Genomic DNA, 26,162 nt, shown 5'->3' on the forward strand with positions numbered 1-26,162 from the left:
TGTTACCTTTAAAGAAACACATAAACTGTGCAAATTTCCTTTAACTACAAAAGCACAGAAATACACACACACACACACACACACACACACACACACACACATATATATATATATATATATATATATATATATATATATATTGTTATGTATGCTTTTTCCCTGAAAAATGCTCAATACTGGAGTGCAAACTGACAATCGAACCCTTGACTGTAGGTGCTTAGTCTATCATTTCTGAAGTTCATCTGAAGTTCATTTCTCACACGATGTTGCGAAAGATGAAGACAAACATGAATTGTGTGATAAAGGTGATTTACTTTCATTACTTACTCTCATAACATATATAAAGTTTGTGCTTGAGATGCGAAGCAATTAATCTAAAATTATGAAAACATTTTTGATTACGTATGATTTACTTGCTGACGCGTGTTTCCCTCAATTGTGTCATTAATCGAGTCGGAATCTGGAGATTCAATGGTTTGTTTGTTTCTTAATTCTTGGATTACAGATTTCCAGGAATACAACTTGCTTGTTTCTCGTTATCATCGTTGAATGTTTTACTTCTTTTCTTCTCAATCTTTACCAAAACTGGAAGTAAATATTCCACACCTTTAAACGTTTGGGTTCGTACTCATTCTAAAAATGTTTAGTTGTAAAGCGAAAACTATAAGAACGATAACCTTCTCCTCTGCTAAAGTATCTTCAAAACATTTGATTAATAATAAGGTATTGGAATCAAAATTTGTCACCGATTCATCTGGACGTTGAACACGTTCTCTTGGTTGATGTTCCATATCGATGTAAAGAGTGGATTTTCCAAACTCTATAATGATACAAGCCCTACGCTCAAAAAATAACTCCAACCATTTACGAAATTCTTCCCTGAAAGCTAGTGGTGACATATGTTTCTTTTCCTTATTGTCCCAAGAATCGATATTGGAAATATCGTCATACTCTTAGAGATAGTTTCTGATATCTTCTCGTGTTCTTACATCATAGCGGGAAGTGTTTCTCCAATATTTGTACTTGAATGTTTCAGCCTCTGTCAGAACTTCCTTGACCGTCAGTCGTCTGACTTTGCGCTGACGTTAATTTTGAAGTCGTGATTGTGTTCCAACGCGTGTCATACTAGTGTGGGATATGTATTTGTGTAAGAGCATATTTCTTCTTATTTTTGTTTATCTTTGAAACTTCGATTTCAATATTGCCCAATAATCACCTAATTCATCAACCTTCATAAAACATAGTCTAATGATAAAGATATCAAAAAATCAAATCATAAACTTTTATTACCTAGCCTTTTTATACCCGGCACGTCTACGATTTTATTCTGTGAAGAATTCTAAATACTGGAGTTCTCAATACTGAGAATCCAAACTTTTATTGTAGGTTCTCCGTATATCAAAATCTTAGGTTCATTTCTCAGAGAATACAGCGAGATATAGATACAAACATCACTTGAAGAGATTAGGCAACGGAAAATTGAGTTATTAAAAGGTTTTAATTTTATTTGTTATTATAATGTGTACAAGGGCTGTGTTTGAGATGCAAAGCAAGGAATTTGAAAGTATCAGAAAAGGTTAATATTAAAAGACAGTTATATTGTGATCTTTACGGTAGTTGAAGTAAACCTCAATGCCTCCGCCTCCTCTCGACTTACATAACTTATGTTACTGACGGCAAGTCTAGATGTGAAGAGTTGAAGTGTATGTTGAGCGAAGGCAGATCTAATTATATAAAACTGCAGAATAAATATTCGTTGGACGAAACTGGTTAAGTTCTCTGAATGTCATTTACTTGATTCATTCATCATTTTCAAGGTTGAAGGTTGCTAATTACAACACACTATTGGCTTTCGAAAATGGTAATTACAATTCAAAACTGGGTAACAATAGTGATTGTCAGCTGGAACAGAGTGATGTGTATACAATTAACGCATAGTATACATGGAATGTTAATGACACGGAGGTGACAATGTTGCAAACCGTGAATAACATTATATTGTAAAAAAACATCAGACTGTCAGCATATGGCATTTTTAATGTGGTACAGCTTACGGAAATATGAGATAACATTAATTTGGTTCTGTTAACTATCAGGAATAAAGACATTACGACTTAGCACCAAAACATAAGTTTAGAAAACTTTACTCATCGATTTCAACATTTCATGTTGGGCTTCAGAAAGTAGCACCAACAGACAACCAATGAGGAATAAACAGTATCAACTTCGATTACAAATTTGTGTATTCAAGGGAAGCAACAATGTTAGGGAAATATACTCGTTCGAGAATTCAAGAAATTAAAATGTATGCATAGATATTAATATGTTTAGAAATTGAGGAAAAATAAACATGAAGAACGTGTGTTTTACATTGTGTAGAAATTGAGAGTACGAACACACAGGACGCAAAGCAAAGCGGTGAGAGAAAATTAAAAACGAATGTCGAGAACTAGACGAACAGGGAACGAAAAGTTGGAGCGACGCAATTCTCCAATCTTCAATATTAAATTGTGATTTATTGAGATGTAATAGAGCATAGGTATAAAAACGTATAATAGAATACAAAATAACTAAATAATATTATAATTCTAACCATATGTTCGTGAAACAGACATCTGTTAGGTAACTTCGGTATTCCAAGTGTGCTATATGCTATATGTTGAAAATGTTCAGACAAAGCAAACCTTAATATTGCCTATCTTACATTTCATTAACAAGCATCACTCCATCCATCTTTTCGCGTCTTATCACTACTAGAAACTTCCAATTCGTTAACTTGGTGCCTGCTTTCAGTAAGCCTGTCAGTACTTGTGGCAACTTTAATAAAACGACCATTTACCTTGGCCAGATATGTCAGATCGGATGGGGTATATCTTTGCTAAATTGTCCTGATGCGCAAGCACCGCAAAATAAATAACAATAGCATGGCTTTTCAATTGTCCTGAGACAAAAGCCGTTGAGAGAGAAACAATGACATCGCTTTCTAACTATCCAAAGGCTAGAACAGTATAAAAAGCCACTACTTTTAACATTAACCCTGCAATACGCGCGCGGATTTTAGTGACGTGGATAGTCGCGCGGGCTACCACTGTAGCCCATTTGTTTTTATTTTATTGTGTTGCCTAGCTTTGTTAATATGTCTGTCTTTCTTGTAGAGAATTGTTTTTATAAACTGTTTTAAGGGTTTTATACACAATTTGAGAAATATGTTTATTTTGAAAGCTATGTATATACAAAGAAGACCAACACCATTCATTTTTTTCAAAAGTGATACAGGAAGACTGTAAAAGTTATTTGTATTTATCAATAAATGGACCAATCTGGCGCATTTTAAACTTTTCTTCATCTTAAACATGTGTGTTAGAATTCTTTAAAAATTTAGTATAATTTTTCAAAAATTTTACAAATATTACAAATAAACGTATTATCCATAAAATATATACCTTTTCAGCATAACGAGTTTCTGGTATCAAAGTTTGATTACGATTTTCCATAATTTTCCATATGCTATTTAAACTCATATATTTTTCTTTTTATGTTTCCGTATTCATATCCTTCTAAGCATGTTCTGCACACAAGCGGTGAGTGGTCAATGCACACTTTCCTTCAAGCATTGACCACTCATCAAAAGCATCAAAATGTCAATAAGGGCACGTACAAACTCGTCTGTAAGTTTTGCATCACGGTTAAGTACAAATCTCAATCTAACCCTGTCAATGTAAATATTGGTAAAATCAACCTTGTCTCAAAATGTTTGCATCTAAAAGCACTTCTAGATATTCAAGCTCCGACAAAGCAGAACTATCCCCACCTTTAGATCCTGGAAAACGAAGCACAATATTATGGGCACGAGCGCAAATATTACGAGTACGAGTGACTTTTTTCCATTTGAGATTATCTTTTACTGCATAACAATTTACTTCAGAACTGCCTTTACTACTATTATCAACAGGTATCAGCAATTCCTACCGCCCGGAATTCTCAGTCAAATCTTCTGAATTTTCACTATTTCTGTGTCCGAAAAATGCATTTTTGTGGTCTCAAAATGTTAACTATCACCATCTAGAAAACATTTCACATCAGAATTGGCATTTTGCAAACTCATTGACCATCTGATCAACGCTCAAACTATAATGAAAACACTTTGACGCTTTGGAATACCCGTGACATCAATAGTCGCGCGGGCTACAGATGTAGCCCATGAAACTTTCAAGCAGAATAACAATGAGCTCCTTTTGATTTTACGTTTGACCACACACTAAACACGCAGAATGATAGTTGATAGAAAGGTACACAGACGCCCTTTGAGTTATCATCTCGAATTACTTTGCGGCAAGGAAAATAAAAACGCTGGGATACAATAGTAGCCCGCGCGCGTATTGGAGGGTTAATCAAAATCACCATGTACTAAAACGTTACCTCTACTTACTTATTAATGAAATTGCTCAAAATGGCTTCTAGCGATATGAATAGTATATCTTCTGTGCAGATTCTGATGAACTCGTTGAAAGGTGTCAGACATTTCACATATTCGCACTACAGCTGTTACAATTCTTCCTACTAGAATTTAAAAAGTCTCCACTGGAGTCTCACAAACAAGTTCCCTCATGGAATCCCAAAGGAAAAAAGTCCAGTGGCGACAAATTTGATGAGTGTGCAGACCAAGTCAGTGGTCAACCGCACCCGATTCATCTCTTCCCAAATATTTGTGGAGACACTCACGGACCTTTATGTAGCCTCGAAATCTTTATGAAACTACATTTGCTTAAATACTACCAATGGTACATCTTCCAGGAGTTCAGGGAGCACTTCATTCAGAAATGTCAGATAATATTGTCCAGTAGCAAAACATATAGACCTATCAGCTAGTATTTCACAATTTCTGTTGAAATTTTTAATCGAGAAACGATATATGGAGACTATGGAGTGCATAACATGGGGATATTAAGTAGTCCATATGTGTCTATTCCTTTTGTTGAAATAATACGCGTGGGTGAAAACAGCTTCATCACTAAATAAGAGTAAGCATGTGGACTGAGAATCCTTATATCTCTGCCAAGAAACTATCAGCAGAATTGTTCACGTAAAGTGAAATCTTAGTGATTTCAACTTCTGAACCCTTTGTAGGTGATAAGGATAAAGATTCTCATCACAAATAATGCGTCATAATGTCAAAGAGCAACGTTGAGGGTGTGTGCAATAGCCGGGTGCTGGAGGGACGATTGCCTTCAACACATTGCAAGAGTTGTTCCTCCAATCTGACGGTGTGAACTCTTTTGGAAGACCCAACTCTTGTTAGTACACACAGACCTCTTTTACGCAAACGACCTTCAAGCATTTCAAATATGGTGTGTGCAGATTGTCAGTTTTTCGGAAAACGCTCCTAGCACAGTGCCCTTGCCTCTCTTACATTTTGTCATTCTTCTCCGTACATGATAAGCATATCAGTGTACTGAGTAGTTGTCTGTGGATGAACTATTCGAAACTTGCATTTGATTCCTCCTGCAAACAGACTCGTTTTATAACACTTACTGACATCAAGCTTCTGTTTCTGTGGCACTGTTTAAAGTGAAGTGTTGTCACAACCTTCGTTTGCACTATTATGTACTTATGTAGAAGACAGCTCAAAGTGCTATAATTCATTTGATGTAACTAAAGGGTGAAACAATTTACTACATTAGAGGCACTGACCTTGACAACATCCTTTAAATGGAGAAACCCATGGTTTTTCAGGAGGTTTCATTCGCGCCTCATTCCTTTCATCGTTTACATAGGCAAATTCAAATTATACTCGAAGACCTGGAAAAGTTCAAATTCATATCGATTCAAGACATAGACACTGTAAATTAGAATTATTAGTCTTCCTCCGCCTATTCTTTTATTTTCATATTTTGCTGCCTATTAGTATTGGGTTTATTATTGTTGTTGTAATTATTATTCAGATCAAACGTCTTTCAATGCCACCTAAATATTTACAATAGTTGAAGGCCAATTATATTCGCAATTCTACATAGAAAAACACTAAAAATGCTACAGCATTTCTTGTTATTTACGTTTATCGTTTTTCAATAGTGACATCGCGTCCAGAAATGAACGTACAAAGCATCCGATCTCAACTACGTATCTGAATTTTTTCATTGATATTCGTATAGCTTATTACTAATTTGTTGTCTTTTGGTGCTGATTCTATATTGAAACCGATCAGTACGACATGCTTCGAAACTCATAATAAATTGCAAAGTGGCGATTTCTTCTTCATTCCTGATAGTTAGCAACGCAGAATATTGTCTTTCTATATTTTGGTCAACAGTGTCAAAGGACATTAAATATTCAAAAACCTGACAGAGTCATGTTTCTCACAATATGTTTTCATGTAAGATGTGTGAAAATTCGGTAAGGTGATTTAATCCTCAACGTTAGTGGCTCAGAGAGAGACAGAAGCCGCAACTAAAACACGTATCTCCTTGTGAACTTTCATATACAAGAGTTAAGATAATGTTGTAGACAACAATTCTCCCACGTTTTGTGTCCTGGTTCGGTTCGGAAACGAACACACTATTCTATTAGTCGTGGACTAATTCTCACAAACAGAAAGTCACTTGTTAGCTGATTATCGATTCAGACCATTTCTGAGTTTTTTCCTAAAATAAAATCTGACCAGTGGAGAACTCCCTTTCGGGAACCTGTAAGAGAATATTTACTACTAGTAGTGTTTGTTTATTATATTAACTTTTACTTAACGAATTACAGATTGGGTTTATTACCTTTGTTAAACAGACTTGGACATCCGACTTCCACTAATAACAATTTTATTACAATAGAATTGAAATGAAGAGTACATAAATTTACAATTACTACTTGAATTTAAGGATAGACATTTGATTAGCTAAATTTTAGTATACAATAATTGAATCAAAATCTTTCTCCTGTTTTAGTGAAGCACGTAGCTTCTAACCTTATGTTATATGAGTTATTTGAATGACGTAACTAATGACATTAAACCTAACTATTGTCTTACCGGTTTTTTGTAGTAACTGCGTAAAACTTCAACATTGAGAATAATGATTTTCAGAAAAGTAATAAATTCAGTTGAGGGAAATAGATAGAAATACCAGTAAGTTTGCCAGTGCCTGTATATTCTTTTTAGAGTAAGTGCATTCCATTTCGTGTCTTTCTACAAAAAAGCAGGCTCCGTATGAAAGCAATCATGTGCAACCCTCAGGTGTTTCTCCGAATATAGGTAAGTGTCTCGACTATTCATCATCACAAACTCAGCCCGCGGAGACTCTCAATTAACCGAGATACTTTGTTAGAAAATCCTATCCTACAGATGTAATGCACAGATGTGCAACTTTGTTGAAATCCAGCATACAGCTCACGTCCAGAATAGCGTTCAGCACACAGCTAAAGGTCGCGTGAATTTTGAGCGAATGAACCGCGGAGACTAGGAAAATACAGTTTTGTTTTTCTTTAAATATGACAATCTACTGTTTGCATCCAGGGTTTTCTGCCTGTCACCATGTATCTTTATTCGGAGTCCTGTAACTTGAGATAGAACCTCCTATTGCAATGCCCAAACTTACGTAGTGAGCACAAGGTTTTCTGATGTAATCTGGAAGTCTCCTCGTAACAACATATATAGATTTTACACCTTTTCTTCCTAATATGAATTTTTGTTACTCAAACTTCTCTAATGTAGTACTCTTTCTCTTAGTTTGAAGAATTACAAGTTCAGTTTTATAGATCGTTTTCGCCTAACGAACCGCCAGTGTATTCAGTGAAGTCTTAATGTTTATTTCCTTTCACTCTGTGTCTTCAATTTTGTTGTTGACTTCACTAAAGAAGATTCTTTCAACGAAACGTCTTTTAAAAGTTAGATTTTCTCTATTTAATTCTATACTTTTATTATCCTGATTTGCACAGTGAAGTACATAATCAGGTATGTTTAAAAGAAAATTTATTAAAGAAAGAAACTACAAAATGTATGTAATTTAGTAAACATACACAGTGAGTCGCACATATGTTTGGATTATAGCAAATATAACCAACATACATCTAACTTATTACCTTAAGACTGAGAATCAAAATTTTATATACACAACTTCTCAAAGTATTTTAAGAGACTGTAAGTCTATCCTAGACATAAGCTAGTAAAGAGCTAGAAAAATGCATATTTTATAATGTTATAATACGATTTTCACTAAAACTACGCCACGAAGAAGAAAATATTTCTTTACTTGAATAACTCATTTTAAGCACGAAATTACTGGAAATGAAAAGCATTCGCACTAATATAAATAATTCAAATAGCAATTTGTGTAATCGCATTAACTTTAAATAAAATGAAAAAATGTGCACTACAAATGTAATTTTATGTAAGTGCATATTCATCACATTGTTAGTAAATCAATTTGTAAAATTCATAAATTTGTAAAAATATTTCAATCACATAATTCTCAGACAGTTTAAGTAGGTGAAATGTATTCCTCTTCTTTCTGGTGCTGTTTTGATAAACGTTTAATTTTAAAACAATTTATTTAATTTTGCTAAATACAAATAATAATTGTTATCATTTATCTTAGATTTCACCTAAAAAATAAATAAAATGTGTCACTAATATCAGTACAGAACATTCAACATTCACTAGTGTTATTTGTAGTTAACATGCATTTAATTAAAGCGATCACATACCAAGTTCAGTATTTTTACCATTGAAAATGCGAAGCTTACTTTCATGGGAACTCACATCTGGAAAACAAATTGAATTAATTTATGTTATGTAGTGCTGAGACAAGAAAAGTATATTAAACATGCTTACTTTACTAAACCGTCTAAAAGGTAACAAGATGTAACGTAAGATGAATTGTAGTAGACAGGATATATATGTTAAAGAAATAGATGTTTCTATGTTTAAAATGTTACTCTTCGAGCCTAAGAATTTATAGTGACACTGGATTCAACCAATTAAACTAAAATAATACTGTTTAAGGTTTCAATTAAATCTTCACAATAGTTTTAAATCGATATACTACAACGACATTAATGACATCTATTAGCATCAGGCATTCAACTGATAGCATCTATTACCATGACTGCTTACTATTAGGAACAATTTGACGCACTGAGAGGTATGTCATTTAAAAAATAGGATAACAGTTAACTGATAGGATAACTGTGCAACTCTGAATTTTGTACAATGTTGTATTTACTTATATCAATACACGTGACATAAATGTTTCACTGAATTTACAGGTTATCAATCGTAGAAACGGTAATGCGACAAATTTATAACAAATCACGGGAGATTATAACGAATTAACGTTGATGTCAAGAAAAGTACAAGGAAGCTATAGGGATTTTTATACTGCTAAATCATGGAATCGATCACTAGAAGGTGATGATGCTGAACGCATGAATTACCGGAAGAAATGTTGGAATTGTAACATCATTACAAAACATTGGCAAAAATTGTCCTTATGTAATAATATCACAAATCAATGACGAAAATGTTGACATGAGATCCGCCAGTTGAATTCAGGGTTAGCATCAAAAACTGGAGGAAAAATACTGAAAATCAGAAAAAAATATTCCAATTTTAAAAGAGGGGGCTTGCTTGAGAAATGAGACCCCAACTAGCACAAAACTCGTTATTTGCGGCACAAAACAACATAAAACTAGCACCAAAGTCTAGCACAGAAAAATCTTTCAAATCTTAAAGTACCTAAAGTACCCCTCTATTTCCTACTTGCGGGTTGATTTGCGATGATATAACCTCAATTCTTTGACTAATCCGCTGCTGATACTATGAATGTCAGAAGACAGACTATTAGCATTGATTATGTGGGTATTGTAGGCAATCAGGTGCATCCTACATCACGGTGTTTTTCATAATGAAACAGTGTTTTACGATTACTATTCGAAATTACAGACATCGAGACTTGTTAAATAAGGTGGATCGAAGAAAGAAAAATATTTTTTTTTAAGTCGTAATACGGAGGAAAAGTTGCTAATTGGAGAGACTAGGAATGATTATTTTCCTGCATCACGGATATTTGAACAGCATACTGCAGGAAGCAAACATGCCCAACATTTACAGATTTCTTTTCTTGTGATGATAACGGTTTGTAATAGGCTAATGCATCGATTAGCACCGAAATGACACTTGTCTGCTCAGTAAAAATGGGCATCGCGATGCCTTCAATTTTCCGTTTGCTGCAGAAAGGAAACTTGTTCCGGACGAGCTCCCTATCGGCAGTAAATGAGACTTTGTCATTTTCCATTTAGAGGTCACTCTTCCATGTTCAATGATAGGGAGTTTGAGATAATACACAAGAAGCTGAGGAAGAAGGAAAGATACTACACAGTGGACCACGTTGATGACCTCATTGAAACTTCCTCGATCATCTCTAACAAGCTTTCCATTGTTCAAATGGAATTGACTGATTTCATACACTAGAGTTCCTCGTAGCCCGAATTTTACAAAATACCGTGTCTGAGCGATGACTTTTATGGCAAAAAAGTCACTAAACACCTGAAAAAGAATTCTGTCATTTCAAAATACATGAGATGTAGTTCTCATCTGTAACTCCAAATAATGTTCAGTGTAGCATGAATATTAGTGGCTTGATAGTGGATACTTTTAGGCTGAAGGAATCTTCTAAATATTGTGTCCTGCCCATAAAAACCAAGAAAGTGGATGATATAAAAAAAGTTGGTCTTCATACCTCAAGAAAAGATGCTATTTTGGAGTTCTATTCCATCCTGACCCATCACAATGGAAACACGTTCTGATGACAAAGATGGCTGATTAATTTGTAGTTACTCAACACAAATTATTCGTAAAAGTTTAACGGCTACGTTTTTCTCCAATAAAGGATATTAATCAATTTCGTGGAAGGTTTCTTTAATAAATTCAATCAACAATTCGTATGAACAATACATTAACTGTAGAAAGTAAACATGTCCAAAACACAAAACAGCCTCCCCTCTATCCCCTAACGTGATACACACATTTTGTATGTGTATTTTAATCACGTATACTTCTATCATTAAAGGAAAAAATACATATTATGGTGGAAATATCGTAGAGATAGTTTTATTCACTTTTTTGTCTCTTCTGTAAAATCACAAAATGTGGACAGATTTGCTTTCTGCAGTAAGCGTTTCATTTTAGAAATCGCTAAAATGTCATACAATATTGGTAATTGCTTTTTGCTCAGTGATATTATATGAAAAAGCTGTACCTTACGGAATCTTTTTTCAACATCTGTGCTTAATGAAAATAAATTGCAGTCTTGTGAAACTGCAAATATATACTGCTGTCGACAAATACAGCAAAATAAAAGAAACCAGACAATGAATGTAAAAATGTCGAGAACAGGAGCAACGATGACTTGGAAATATTGCAAAATCATCGATTGCATGTCTAATTTCCGCATATTTATCCATAAAGCACAGTGAACACCTCTCTCCATAACAGAGTCTTCATAGACTTGTGTCGTCCGCAGGTAGAAGATAGCCCGCATTTTTCATTACTAACATATTCAATGTGTTATGACATGACCAGACTTCATTCCATTACACATGTTCATATCTGCCAAATATAATATTTTTATAATCACTTTATCCTGCATTTTCAATTTACAATTGTTATATTTCATACTATAGTCTTCTACATTTTTTTCCTCAATGATGATTATGGTTGCAAATACCATAATGTATTTCAGCATGAAGTAGTTAATAAAAATAATCCTTAGCTCATGAGAAAAGTAACCCATTATCCATACAATTCCTTTCCAATCCTTCCCTAACAGAGGGTGTAGCCCTTTACTAGGTAATTAATCTGAGCTATTAAAAAGTCTTTGTATTATTTAAAATTAATCATTTTATTAACTGACCTTACTAACGCTTGATATAAATTCTTTGAGATTGTTAGGTTGTTTTTTGTTACCTATCGGTGTTGTTATTCGTTGGTTATCATTTCAATCTTATCCTCTACGATCACATCTAAGTTCACTTAACTCCACCAAACGGAATATTATTCAAAATATCTATTATTCAATTGTCTTGTTCACGACCATACTTTTCCTGTAGTTTCTCCCAGAATATCCCTTTCAGTTCACGGTGATACAGAGGTGAGAACATTTAGCTTAAAACAATTTTGCCTTAAGAATAATCATCTTACATTTTCACTTTGTTTATTTTCTTTTCCAAAATATGTAGAAAACTGTCATTATTTAGATCTGTTATCTTAAACAACATTCGTATGTTTACTAAAATTATAGTAATTCACAACGACTGCTTTATCCTTTGCTGTTGACTTAAATTTATATTTCATTACAAAATGCAATGCTTCGCCCAATGCATAAATACATTTTTTATAGATCCATTGTGCAACTACTCGAATGGATAAAGGAAAATATTCTACATAGAACGTTTCGTTAATTCTTAAAATTTCAGTGACACTTTAAAATACGTTTCTACGTAGAACGCTTATTTAATTAGAACATGCTATGTAATAGACGGAAGCTAAAATAATTTTCTACTACTGGTATTCACTATAATTTTCCACTATTCTTTTTTATCACTATGGATTAAATTAACATACATGGTTTGAATTTAAATAATTCAAAGTACAAAAATAGAGGCAGCATTAAAGTTTTAAATAAAGTGAGATATATATTTTTCAGCTGGATGTCAGAATTTTCATCAGAAAGTCCGTCATTCACTAAAACGTAAAAGCAAGATAGGAGAATTTTATAAGAAATTTGAATATCTTTGTCGGAATAACACAAAATTAGGTTCTTTGTACGATATGGGGTTATTTAAATATTTAATTTATCGAAGGGTTAAAGGTAAAGAATATATTGCGTTGGAAGACATTTTTAATTTCGAATGTAAAATTTAAAATTAAAGTTATTTTATCTTTATGTGCACATTACATCTTGGAGTCTATAGTTATATTTGAAGGAACTATATAGACAGAGAAAAGAGAGAAAGATTCTTTTTAAAAAGCTTTAGAGACCTTATAATTACGGTATAGTTTCGCAGCGCCGCAGTGCCAACAAATGGAACTACGCTCCCTGTTGGTGGCTGGGTTAGATACAGGTGTCCATAGCTACTTCAAATGCCGTGCGGATTACTTCTAACGCTAGCTGGAAAACACCGTGAAGTTAAATACAATGTTACGTGAATACATGATTCTGTGGGACACAACCGTAAGTTGGGCTAGCACCTTGAATAGAAAGCCTGAAGTTAAGTGCAACTTTATACATAACAGTCAATGAATACTTATTATTGTGCATTATTCTTTTTGCAAAGGTCTCGTCGTTATAACCAAAGTTTTGTGAATTACACTATAGTTCCGTATTGTTTAAAAAGTCTTTTCGAATGATTTGGTTATTAGCTGGTCAATTTTGTAAATACATATGGTCATTAGATTTGACTTTCGTGATATATCGAAAAGCATTTTTCTCTCTGGTTCTCTCAAAAGTATTAATTTTTCTGTGAAGTCTATGGCTGTAATATATTTTATGGAAGATTATTAATTCAAAATTGAAGCACCTATACTTGACGGTTGTAAACGGAATAAGCAGTCTTGGTAAGTTACTTATTTATATGCATTGAATATCTTGTATTTGATAAACCAGTCGACTAAAACAGCTAATTGTTCATTAATAAATATCAAATATTTAAATTTTGCTATATTGTTAGAGGTTGTAATATATATTATTTTCAAGTTTTGTCGTATATTAAATTATTGAATTACACGCAGCCTTTTCTTTCTCATAAAATGAAAATCAGTAAATTCATCTTATTAGTAACCACGAATATGATGAGTTATATCAATTTGAATCTCTTCCTAGTTTGTTTACCATTGCATAATCAGAATTGCATGAGTCTAATGGCTTTCAGTTGAATGACTTTTACAGTGTAGTGAGTTTTGTAGGATCATTTTAATTGTACGAATTCACTTCCACACAACGATTCCTCTACGTCTATTCATTAGGACGAGGTACGTTGTATGTCGTATAGTTGGTGAGATTGATAGATTATTTATTTAATTAAAATATTACTTTACCCAAGACTCACAATAATAAAGAATTAATGAACCAATAAACAGATGTTCCAAAAACATAATATCAATCGTTTTAAAACAAATGATCTTACCTTTATTAGATCTAGATTCTAGATCACCTTGTACGCCTACCTTGAATAAAGAAAAAGAACAATTATCATGATTCGAAATAATAGGTTATTATACAGAAAGCTGAAAATGTACTAACAAGGTACATTCGCAAGTGTCCCCTCGGGATTCGTGTAAAATTGATTGAAATGTGAAATTCTCCGCGGCCCAATGTGTATTCTATTAATTTAAGCGCCCCATACGGGTAATTTGCATATTTATGGGCCTTCATATATCCGGAATTCAATTTTACTCTACTTTAATACTCGGACACAAATTGCTTTTAGTTTCTTTAGACGTAACTGGACATGAATGTGGGCATATGCGAAACAAGTTGGATCAAGTACTGCTTCTCTGTCACATGTTACTCACCATGGACGCCACCTTGTATCCGCCATATTGGATTTAAGTTTCGGTTTATCAAATGGGAATAGGCGCATGTGATGATACATCAAATTAATGTACAATTTTCTCGGAAATTCACTGGTGTAGTGAATTTTAACGTAGCTTGTACCATTTGGAAGGTATGGCATTGTAAATCCCTCCAGGCACTTCACGAATAGACATTGCAGAGTAATATAAGTTACGCTTACGTTTTTGATGCTGACAATGAAATCAACTTCTATGTGGTAAATATTGTAGGTATAAACAAGCTACACAACATTGGTGTCATAATCTTTTTATATTTCTGGGAGAGATTGTTATTACTTCCATGTTATAAGTACTATAATAAGGAAGTATTGTATTACGGTCAAAATGCCTAATGTATATCCAGATATGACCAGATTTGGGTGAGCACCTACAATTTCCGTATTGACGTCTGTGTGTCTGTATGCATGTACGTTAAAAAGAATATTTGGTCAACGATAAATCACGTAATATATTACATATACAGACAGAGCCTTGTACAATTTTCTATTTGGTTCAATATTCGTGAAGCGCCTGCAATTCAATATGCATTACCTTGCAAATGGTACAAGCTACGGGAAAACTCATTACACCAATGAATTTATGAGAAAATTTTATATGAAATTGATGTATTACATGAACCTATTCCCATTTGAAAAAAACTGAAAGTTGAATCCAATATGACGGATCCAAGACGGCGGCCGGGATGGGCAATAGGTGTCAGAGAAGCAGTACTTGATCCAAATTCTTTAGCATATGACCGCATTCATGTGCAGTTAGATATAAAGACCCTAAAAGCAATTATGTGTCCGAGCCTCATAGTAGTATACGTTTGAATTCCGGATATATGCAAGGCCATAAATATGCAAATTACCCATATGGGCCGCTTAAATTAGTACAATACACATTAAGCCGCGGAGAAGTTTGCATTTCGATCAATTTTACACGAATCCCGAGGGGACACTTCGCGAATATACCTTGTTAGGTTAACTCTATATATAATTATTATTATAGACTTGTGAATGATATCCGCCAGTCCACAGTTCTTATTACAAATAAAAAGAGACAGAATAAAAATATTATCCAATTTGGTCTTTGTCATGATTTAGCCTCTTACAAATATCCTGTTGAGGAGAGTCATTCTTAGTCCTAACACGTGACTAGAAGTACACAGTATATTAAATGGTGATATGAAGAGTACTCAGTATTAAAGAAAAGTTAAATGTTATTTTCTCGAGTTTGAGTTTAATTACAGTTCACGTTATGAAAAAATAGTATTCAATTTAGATTTAATATTTAATTGTTTTTGTCCATTACCGTAGTCATAACCATTGTTTTTGTCATAACTAACTTACTCATAGAGTTTTATTACATCTTATCTAATCTAATATAAATATAATAAAGAGGTTGTATCTCTGTCCGCTTGTCTGTGTGTCTGCCTGTCTTTCTGCGACCTGGGAACCAGAGATGCGACCCACTGAACCACCATCCATCGTGACCCACGACCCACTGATATACCGCCCACCATGACCTCTCCGACCCACCTAACATCATGAACCACTCTGACATACTATGACCCATTCCAACACATAAAAACCCATCGTCATCAAGTTTGTTGCATGATCCACGCCGTCCTCACCTCTGACTAAAGAGTTTACACTTGTAATAAGACAAGACTGTGAAATTATCATTATAATTAAAATTCAAATTTCTACGGTCAATCGCTCAAGCACCGCTTTGTTAAAATAATGGTGGATCTGGCTTTACGATATAAAATGATAAAGTGTTTGTGATGGGTCAAATTACGATAAATTTCAATTAAATTATCTTGGAATAATTATTTCTTTGTTGAATTATCAATACTTTTCAGTAAAAAACAGGATGAAATTTGAAAGTCCAAAATCAACGTAAGTAGAACAATGTAAAGGAAAGAAATTGTAACATTTTCCATATAATTATGCGTATAATCCAAACTTAAAATTTCAGTGTAATTAAGCTTACAGTACATATTTTATGTGTACTTTTCTCACAACTTTATGGGTTGATTGCCGTGTGCTGTAAGCGCTCCATAAAATAAACATAAGCTTCAGCAATTATTATAGTAGAAACAATGGATATGTGAAGCGAAGTACTGTGGTTTTTGTTTCTCAATTAAAATAAAGATAACCAAGAAATTTCTTTCGCTTTTTGTGGAAGTCTGTGTTCCATTGGCCCTCACATCTTGAGCTGAATGCGAGTGGAGATAATGTGAAGGTCAGTTGTTGGTGCGGGTGTGTCAAATATTCTACCTGGTTGTGGCAGTTCAGTTACACCGTGAGCCTCTGTAAGGACAGAGTGAACATGTTACCTTCACAGAGCGTCATAAGGGCGGGCTGTACGAGTTCAAACTGAGATCAGACGCCGCTGGGCCGGGGCGGAAGATGTGCCAGGCGTTGTGTGAGGGTGTCGGGACTACGTGTACAGTGCAGCGGTGCTTTAACAAGTTTAAGGACGGTGATGAAACACTCGAAGACGCACCACGTGCCGGAAGACTAACACGTGTACAAAATGAAGATTTTACTCAACAATTGAGGCGAACAGTGACATTTGAAGAAGTGGGACTAAAATTCAGCATGAATAAAAAAAAACATTCGGCAACACCTCCATCAACTTAGGAAGCACTACAAGTTGGGTCGATGGATCCCATATACTTTGACTCCGGGCCAGAAGGCAACGCGACACGTGTGTTTCTTTGCTGTCCCGTCTGAGGAAGGAGTCATTTCCGTACAGGGTATTGACACACGATGAGAAGTAGGTCATGTACGAAGCTCCACAACGCAGTCGTCATTTGTTAGCATCCAATGAACCGGTTCCAAAGCAGCAGAAACCAGCACTGCATGAGAAGAATGTCCTCCCAGGATAATTTTAAAGCTACCTTTTTTTATCTAAACGGATACCCAGGCCCAGCACTTGGATACCTATTCCCAGCAGTTTGGATACCCAGCGTACTTCATAAATTTTTAAATTACTGGAAAAGTACTTGAACAAGAAATACTTGAATTACTGTAAATTTAAAGTTGCTTCAATATACTTTGTTTTGTTAGCTTGTATTTTATGAATGGGTATAAAATTGGAAAGATTCATCCCTGAAAATTTAGATATTCCTCTTTACTTCGTTTCGCGTCTCATTTGTATACCTCGAGATGCTAGCACTTTCATTCTACTCTAATAGAGAGTAAGTTAATAGACAGACTAAAGAGGTAGAAAGTTGAAGCAGAACTCTCACATGTAACGGTACAAATGACGTTTGGCTTACCGTTATACCTTTTGAATGATCTCTGAGGAAAAAATAAGAAAACAACTTGCTATTTTGATATTTAATTTTTAATCAATGGAAATTTACTTATCTTTAGCTTAGTACTCTCGATGGCAAAAATTCAGGCTGAAAACGAGTTAAAGTTGGAGAGGATCATTAATTATTTAGACTCGAGTGTTCAGAAAGCTGCTGCTGTAGAGAAGAAGCTGCAAGAATCCTGGGTAACATTTTCTCAAGAACATCATTGGGCCAGAATACTAAAGAAAGCAAAGGTTTATCAAGAGAAGCTGGCAATAATTGTGAAGTTGAAAAAAGAAAAGCTGTATGAAAAACTTAAGAGTGCAATTTCCTATTCCTTAGCCTACCAGTGGATGGCAGCTATGGCCGCAAGCAGAGAGACAATAAATTTGTTTCTGCAAGATACGTCTCAGGCAGATCTTTCTGTTAAAAATTTATTTTTATCTGTTGTCGAGCTTGGTGAGTGCAGTGCACAAGGTTTGTTGTACTATGTAACATAGACTATTGAGGAATTCCAGTTGCATAAGGAGAATCTCCTAGGGCTAACAGATGGTGCACATGCGAACACAGGAAAGGACGGAGGATTAAGACAACTCGTAAGAGATTACGTGGGGCACGACATCCTTACTGTTTGGTGTGTTTACCATAGATCAAATCTTACAATGGAGGATATGGTGCAATGTTTTGCACAAAACAATGCGTAATTTTCATATTTCTCCTCGCTACTTCGAGGTACGATTAACTGAATACTTGCGTACATTGGTTGATGCAGACTCCACAACTTACCTGGGTGCAAGATGGTTTGGGACGCAACTGTCAGGGAAAGGTAGAACAAGGATTGAACTACTACCAAAGGAATGTTAGGCGAGTGGGCCGAAAATTCCATCCATGAAGCTAACAGTTCTCATGTATGACATCACCAATACCTTTCAGCAGATGCAGAAAATTCTTCAATGGTCTGATTTTCTACTGCCTGATGTTCTTACAGCATAGGATGCAACATTAAGGAAATTGAATTTAATGTTGGAGAAACCCTTTTTCGATTGAAAGGAGGACTGCATAGTTAGAAACAACGTGAATGGCGACGAACACAGGCAACAGTGTGGTAAAACTCATGATATAAATATGACTCGTTGAAGCTGTTCGAGAGAAATGATGCAGTCTTACTTAAACTTCCTTGGTGTTCGACTGAACATAAATGACGACAGCACTCTCAGCTCTATTCAGATTACTTTGTTCGTATCTTCAGCACAGTCAATGATAAATACTGCTTGTCCATTAATAAAAACAATATTTGGAAAATAATAAGTACAGACTTTTGCTTCAAATTGTGCGATGGTCAAATGTATGGTCAAATGTATGGTTTGCAATATCGCCTCACAGCATGTCATTTGAACAAGCTGTTTCACACTATAACAAGCTTCGAAATATTCATCGTTTGTCGATGAGTGAAAACGCAACTAATGATCGACTTCCGATATCGCTAAATGAAACGTGTACTGCAAACTATGACCAAAGATCGGTTGTAGCGGAGGTCTTGAAGCAAAAGGATAGACGAAAGAGCAGGCCTGATAGTGGTATCTATAATGGGAGGGCGTTTGTGAAGCAGTTTTTCCGAGTTGAATAATCTCTGATATTGAAAATCAACATATTTATATCACGTAGGCTTCTGTTGCGATATGTTATCATCAGTGTCATTTATTCAGTGATAGTAGACCATGTATCAATTGCCGTGACAGTAATACAGGTGTTAATACTGCTAACGATATTAACGGCTCCGTAAAACCTATGGTAAGTAGATGACAAACTTACTCAATTTCATTCTAAACATGTAAGAAACCAAAAAATGCAGAACAAATTCAGATGTAGTGTGAAAATAATAGAAGTGTAACTAATAACAACTGTGATAACGCTTGAATGCACGTCAGAAACCAAACAGTGTAAAACAGGTTCAGCTTTGAAGTGTGAAAATAATAGCAAGATTGTAACCATTAACCAGTAGACTAAAATGCTTTAGTACAGGTAAGAAACCAAATAGTGTGAAACAGGCTAAAATTTGAAGTGTGAAAAAAATACTATTAAACAATGTGAAGCAGATTGAGATTCAAAGTGCAAACATTATAACACAAGTGGAATCACTAATAAATAGACTTACATGCTATGATTTAAACCATTGGTTTGAACCATAAAAATATATTTTTGATTACATTGTTTCTTAAAAATAATGTAGTAATATTTAGTATTATGTATACACATATAATGATTTCCTTAGGGAAATGTTAAGTCAAATATATGTATTGTTATTTCCTTCTCGAGTAGTTTGTGTCTTGTACTGTGCGTTTTGTATCCTCTCCATCTGTACCAATCTCGTTTATTTCCTCTTGGCAGTCTATGTGCAACTTAAAGATATGGATATTAAAATAAATAAATAAATAAATGAAGGAAAATATCCAATTTTGATAGCACAGTACGGGTTTATCTTTAAGTACCAGCCTGAAGGTGAATCTGAGTCAAAATGTAAAAAAAAAAAAAAAAAAAAGAAAAAGAAAATGTCCACTCCTGTATTGATGATGATGTGTTGAATCAGAAATGAAACGGTCAGCTGAAGTATGCCAAAGTGTATGTCATTATTTTCAAAAGTGTAAATTATACAAAAACATAGTTTAAAACACCCCTGTACGTTTGAATTTTGCTATGTGTGTGAAGTGCCTGGATACCCGGTAACAATTTCTTAAAAAATGTACTGGGTCCTCCTGTGTGTTTCGTTGACTGGTCGCGGCTTCGTACAGCGAGAACTGCTACCAGCTGATCAGAGCATCAATGCAAATGTGTACTGTCAGCAGTTGAGCTGTGTTTAAGAAAAACTCAAAACTCTGGAGCAAGCGCTTTGAATCGGAAAGGGGTCCTCCTATTACAGGACAACGGTAAGCCCCATATGGATCTGATGAGCCAAGCCACCATTTTACGCCTGTGATGGAAAACTATTGCATTTGCCGTACTCCATGGACATTGTACTGTCCGATTATCACCTGTTCAATTCCTTGGACAATCACCTTAGAGGACATCAGTTCAAATCTCTAGTAGAGGTGCAAAATGAACTTGACACTTTCTATGCTTCCCGCCCCACCAAGTTCTATCGCGATGGAATCTATGGTTTTCCAGAACGTTTGCAGAAGGTCGTCGATGCTGAAAGGGACTACTTTTGATCTTCCAGATTTGCATTAGGTGACATATGGATGTTCCAAGGCGTTGCATGAAAAAGCAACAGAACTTTCTCAGTCACCTTTTGTTTCTGAATTTGTTTCTCAACTAATATCGACCGTATTCGATTATTTTTACAAACCAACACACTACCAATTTTCCAGATATAGAAAGTGCTCCCAGCCCATAAAAGAGAATTTTTTCAAAATGCTAGGGTACGTTCTGTTTATTTTCAACGAAGAGTTAATTTACTGAACTTCAGCTCCGTAAGTTTAACGGCTTGCGAGATACTCAATTTCTTTTCGCAAAGATTCGGGTCCCCACTACCCCCATATCATATGCATTATAATGAAAGCGATATCGCAATTTGGATTAAGGCCTAACTATATACCTAAAGTCATTTCATTTGACTTTGCAATTTGGCCGTGATGATCAGGCGCACATAGTTACATTCAATTTTTATATACTAATTTATATATTACTGCGATTCAAAAATGTATTTTTTTCACTAGTAAACTCCTCTAAAAACTCGCAGGCTGTGTGTCTCGAATGCGAAATAGTAGTATATGTCCTATTGCTATTATTACAATAATAAATATCAATATTCAAAAGTACCTGAAGTTCTTTTTTCATTTAAATATACTCATCTCACAAGGGACGAATGCGAAACGTAACAACTAGATATTTATGAAAATTAATACCATGACTAATCGTGGATCGCTAATCATCGTGGTGATATTCACTCGCTGCGAAAATGCCTTGTTTACGCGCCACGTATAATACATATACCAAGCAATGACCGGATATGGGTGTGCGAGTTTTACCCCCAAAACGTTGGAAAACGCAGAAAATGAAAAATGTATGCAGGTAACCTGACACCTACTGGTGGGGATACGCGACGAAGTACACGGGAGTAATGTTATGTGAGCAGTATTGTCATCCCAACACAAACTTATAGCTTTTCAAATAAAACGTACATCTTTTGTGGCATTAAAAAAATTGACATAAAACGTGAAAGAAAATAAGGAAAAAGTGGGTTATCGGTGTTGAAAAATATGGGAGATATGAGGCTCTGAAGTTAAGAAAGTGTGGGAACCGCACAATGAAACGAACAAATGTATAACAACAACAAGACTGCAGAAGGACCATATGTACAGCAGTTAGTAAACCAAAGCATGCAGAGCATCCAGTGACTAAAAGCTTGATGTCATGTCGAGTGTGCGCCTACGGCGAGAAATTTACGTATTTTGCGATACTAGATGTGGCTTTTCTGTTGTATGTATTGGCATATTATATGAAAATATTTTGCACCTGTATATTAGACCTACTGGTACCTTGAATGCAGTGTGTTTTATCTTCATCGTTATCTCACATACTAACTATACGTTTCGTATACTCTCGACTGACACCTATCACAGTTCATTAATATTTGCTAATCGATTCTGACGTACTTTCTTATTACAGATTTGTAACCTTCCGTGCCACAGCTTTTCTGTACTTTTTTTAGCCGCTACGCTTTCGTTTCTGTGGTTTGGAAGACAGAAGGATTTTAAACAGTGTTGCAATCCTAAGGCAATTCGTTTAAAAACTCTCGGGAACGGTTCGATACATCGAATCCACACAAACGCCATTGGAGTTGCTGCGCTACAGGAAGACTTGTTGTTCACACTTCCGCATAATGTCTTAAGGAATTCTTCTTTCTATTGTAACTCTATGATGTGCCCTTTTTGGGTGAATCTTGTATCAAGCCTGATAGTCACTGGATGCTGTGCATGCTGTAGTTTACTCTCTACTGTATATTTAGTTCTCAAGCAGTCTTCTTCTCTTGCACATTATTTTTCTGTACGGACCCCATAATTCTTCAATTTTAGAGCCCCATATTTCCTTATTTGGGAACAATGATAATCTACCTTTTGCTTATTTTCATTTACGTTTTTTGACAATTATTTTATTGCCGTAAAACAGTATACGTTCTATCAGAAAAAAAACTATAATTTCGTATTACGATGGCAACACTGTTTGTGTGACACTACTGCCGTGTTCTTAGTCACACGTCCCGCTCCCATAGGTATCAGCTTACCTACATACATTTTTCATTTTCTCTCTTTTTCTGGTATTTTTGGGGTATAACTCGGCACAACCTTACCCGGTCTCTGCTTGCTATATATATTAAATGTAGGTACAAGGTACTTCCGCACCAAGTGACTATCACCACGATGATTAGCAATCTACGATTAGTCAGGGTAACAATTTTTATAAATATCTAGCTGTCTCGGTTCGCATACATCCATTGTAAGGTAAGTAAACAGACACAAATGAAAAAAAGGAGGGAAATGGATTCCTTGAAAGTAAAACGTAGGCGAATTCACCAGTGTTCAGAAGATGCTGTCTACGATGCAGTGAGGAGAATGGGTCGGTAGATCAGAATAAGTCGGTGGGTCCCAGTGGGTCACGCTGGATTGTGGGTCGCAGTGGATCACATGCTGTTGACCCACGACCCACTGATCCGTTCAATAAACTTGACTCGCTAACCCACCGACCCACTGATCCACTCCAACTCTGCTGGGAACCAGACGAGTGGACAGAGATTTACCAAATTCTGGTCACAGGTGCCTTGGTCCAGGCCTCAGATCAAGACGAAGCGTTTTTCTAAAAATTCGAACCAGAAGGGGGGGCGTTAGCCGTGACCGACCTGGGCACCAGACAAGTGGACCGAAAGTTACAAAAGTTTTTCACGGGTACCTTGGTCTAGGCCCCAGATCAAGACGAAGGATTTTTTTCAAACTTCGTTCCAGGGAGGTCTCAAGGGGAAGGGGGGCGAGTCATGTAAAAATGATCCAAAATGACTGATATTAATGTCAAATCGATAGTTTTTGCGGTCGCTGAGATGAATGGTGATATTCCCAGAGACGTTGACTTCCAAATAGAGCTCCCATGCAAAGAACGAATATTTCAGCTAGTATATAATACATTCAAAGAGTGCATGTACTTGCTGCAACACTACACAGTCTCTCGCAAAGGAGATAAACGCTATTCTGCTAGCAAACCCGTAGGCACACTCTTATCGTAGAATCAGTATGGTTGACGTGGTCAAGAAAAAGATGGCGCATCAAATCACCGTTCCTGCGTACAAGAATACATGTCCCCAGAAAAGAAAGGGAGAAAACGAAAAGGAATTAGAAATCCAAATTAATTCAAAGTCATCCCTAACTAATACAAAACACATAACTATATAAAAATGATGGATTTTTAACATTTAATACTTTTTCTTTATCCATGTTATGTTTGGTCGCAACTTGAAAAACTAAATCCTAGACTGGCACACAAACAATTTGAAAAGAGTGCATGAGTTAGTGATCAGAAGGAACATGTTCACCACCTGTATGGCTTTACAAATTTCTAACTACGACAAGCCAGTAAAACAGCGATATTTGTAACTAAGATGATAGGGAAGTAACATGCAAAAGAAAAAAAAAACGAGAAATGCTTAATAAATAATTCCACCCTCTCAGCTTGAATTTTTCGCCACGATGAGGTTTCGCTGCTAGAAAAGAATAGAAAGTAATCAGGAGAATTCACAATCACATACCTACACTGATGTATGTATACAGGTATGTTACATACAAATGAACAGCAAGCCAACAAAATTAGTACTAGTTTACCGGTACTTACGACACACCAGAACGCAACGTGAAAGAGTACTATTAGCTCGCTAGTCATTTTGGCAGAAGAAACTGAAAATTTTCATAATATTTTCCTAATCACGCTCATGATCAAATTTAGTCATTAAGATATCATGAACTAATTAACGTATCATCGTCTGTGAGATTAATGATACAAAACACATATCATGTACTATAAACGTAAAGTTGTTCAGAGTTGTTCAGCCGCATACCATAAAGCCATTTAAATGACAAACAAATCAAAATTTATGATCTCTAGCAGGAAAAGTATGATATCACTTCATTTGAAAAGAAGCTATATCTCGTAAAGAGATATTCAACATGACATTAAACGCTTATTACTGAATCTAGGAAAAACGTACAAACGTTGAATATAGTTTGTATAATCATCTTCGCATACAAATAGACGCGTTTTAAAAGTAGTTGTGACTTGAATTGATCAATCAAGATGCATATCCTAAAGGTGAAAGGAGATAAAATTCGCAAAGAAAAAAGACACTTTGAAATGCAATCCTGACCATAACAGTATTGTGAAGATGTGCTTTTATTATCTCTTTTAGATTTGAATATGCGTCTAGAGTATAGGAATGGGGCATGGAGAACAAACAAACAAACATTAAATATTTCCTACTCAAAACCTATTTTTCCCGTTACTAGCAACAAACATTCGGCATAGTTCAATATATGCGTGATATTTGCTAAAAACATGAAACAGTAGAAACATAAGCACAAGGAAGTACACATCCACATTTTATAGAACTTGATTCCTTTCCGTACCTACTGTAAAGTCGTTGAATATAAACTTCACAAATGTACTCCCTATTTAGAAGTAAATGCTGAAAATTAATCAAAGAACTGCTAATACTATAACTTTAAATTCTCTATTCAGTATTTTAAATAAAACTTCTTAACAAATATACTTTCTTAACTTTAACTTAACAAACATACAGAGGGTTAACAACATAACATAAGCAAACATCCGTAGTTTGAAACAAATTAGACGTATGTATTGGCATCGGACAGGAAGTTACCGTAGCGGATATATACACTTCCGCTCCCCCACCACGTAATATTGTGTGTAGGTAGAGTCAATAATAGACCAGGCCTCTAGCCCTTCACCGATTTATACCGATTTATAAAAATGCAAATAGTCTTTGTGATTTACAAAGTTAATATATCAGAATCTTTCTCATGACCAAGGGTGAAGGAAGTAACGTTTCGTACGGTAACCCATTCGCTCATGGCAGGCATCGGGCTGATTTGTAGCAACTTCAGGTTATGAGCCTAGGAAAACTTCTCGGCTCATGGCAGCCTCGCGAGATATGGTTTATCTTGAAAAATCCCATTCGCTTCAAAGCAGCCTCCAGGGATG

At 35.3% G+C, this 26,162-nt stretch overlaps 1 protein-coding gene across 1 annotated transcript in view; it reads right to left on the reverse strand.

The window, feature by feature from the left end:
• Window positions 1-24,873, reverse strand: part of LOC145661726 (chymotrypsin-like elastase family member 2A) — a 62,750-nt gene extending 37,877 nt beyond the window's left edge. Inside the window, exons 1-3 of the mRNA XM_081727060.1 lie at window positions 24,780-24,873; window positions 14,170-14,209; window positions 8,692-8,748 (exon numbers count right to left, since the gene is read on the reverse strand). Coding sequence (XP_081583186.1) covers window positions 8,692-8,748; window positions 14,170-14,209; window positions 24,780-24,827 — 145 coding nt within the window. The 5' untranslated portion in view covers window positions 24,828-24,873. The remainder of the gene's footprint in view (window positions 1-8,691; window positions 8,749-14,169; window positions 14,210-24,779) is intronic.
• Between the last annotated feature and the right edge of the window lie 1,289 nt (window positions 24,874-26,162).

The sequence above is a fragment of the Thermobia domestica genome, chromosome 10 (assembly GCF_964235325.1).
Source record: "Thermobia domestica chromosome 10, izTheDome1.hap1.1, whole genome shotgun sequence".
Classification (NCBI taxonomy): domain Eukaryota; kingdom Metazoa; phylum Arthropoda; class Insecta; order Zygentoma; family Lepismatidae; genus Thermobia; species Thermobia domestica.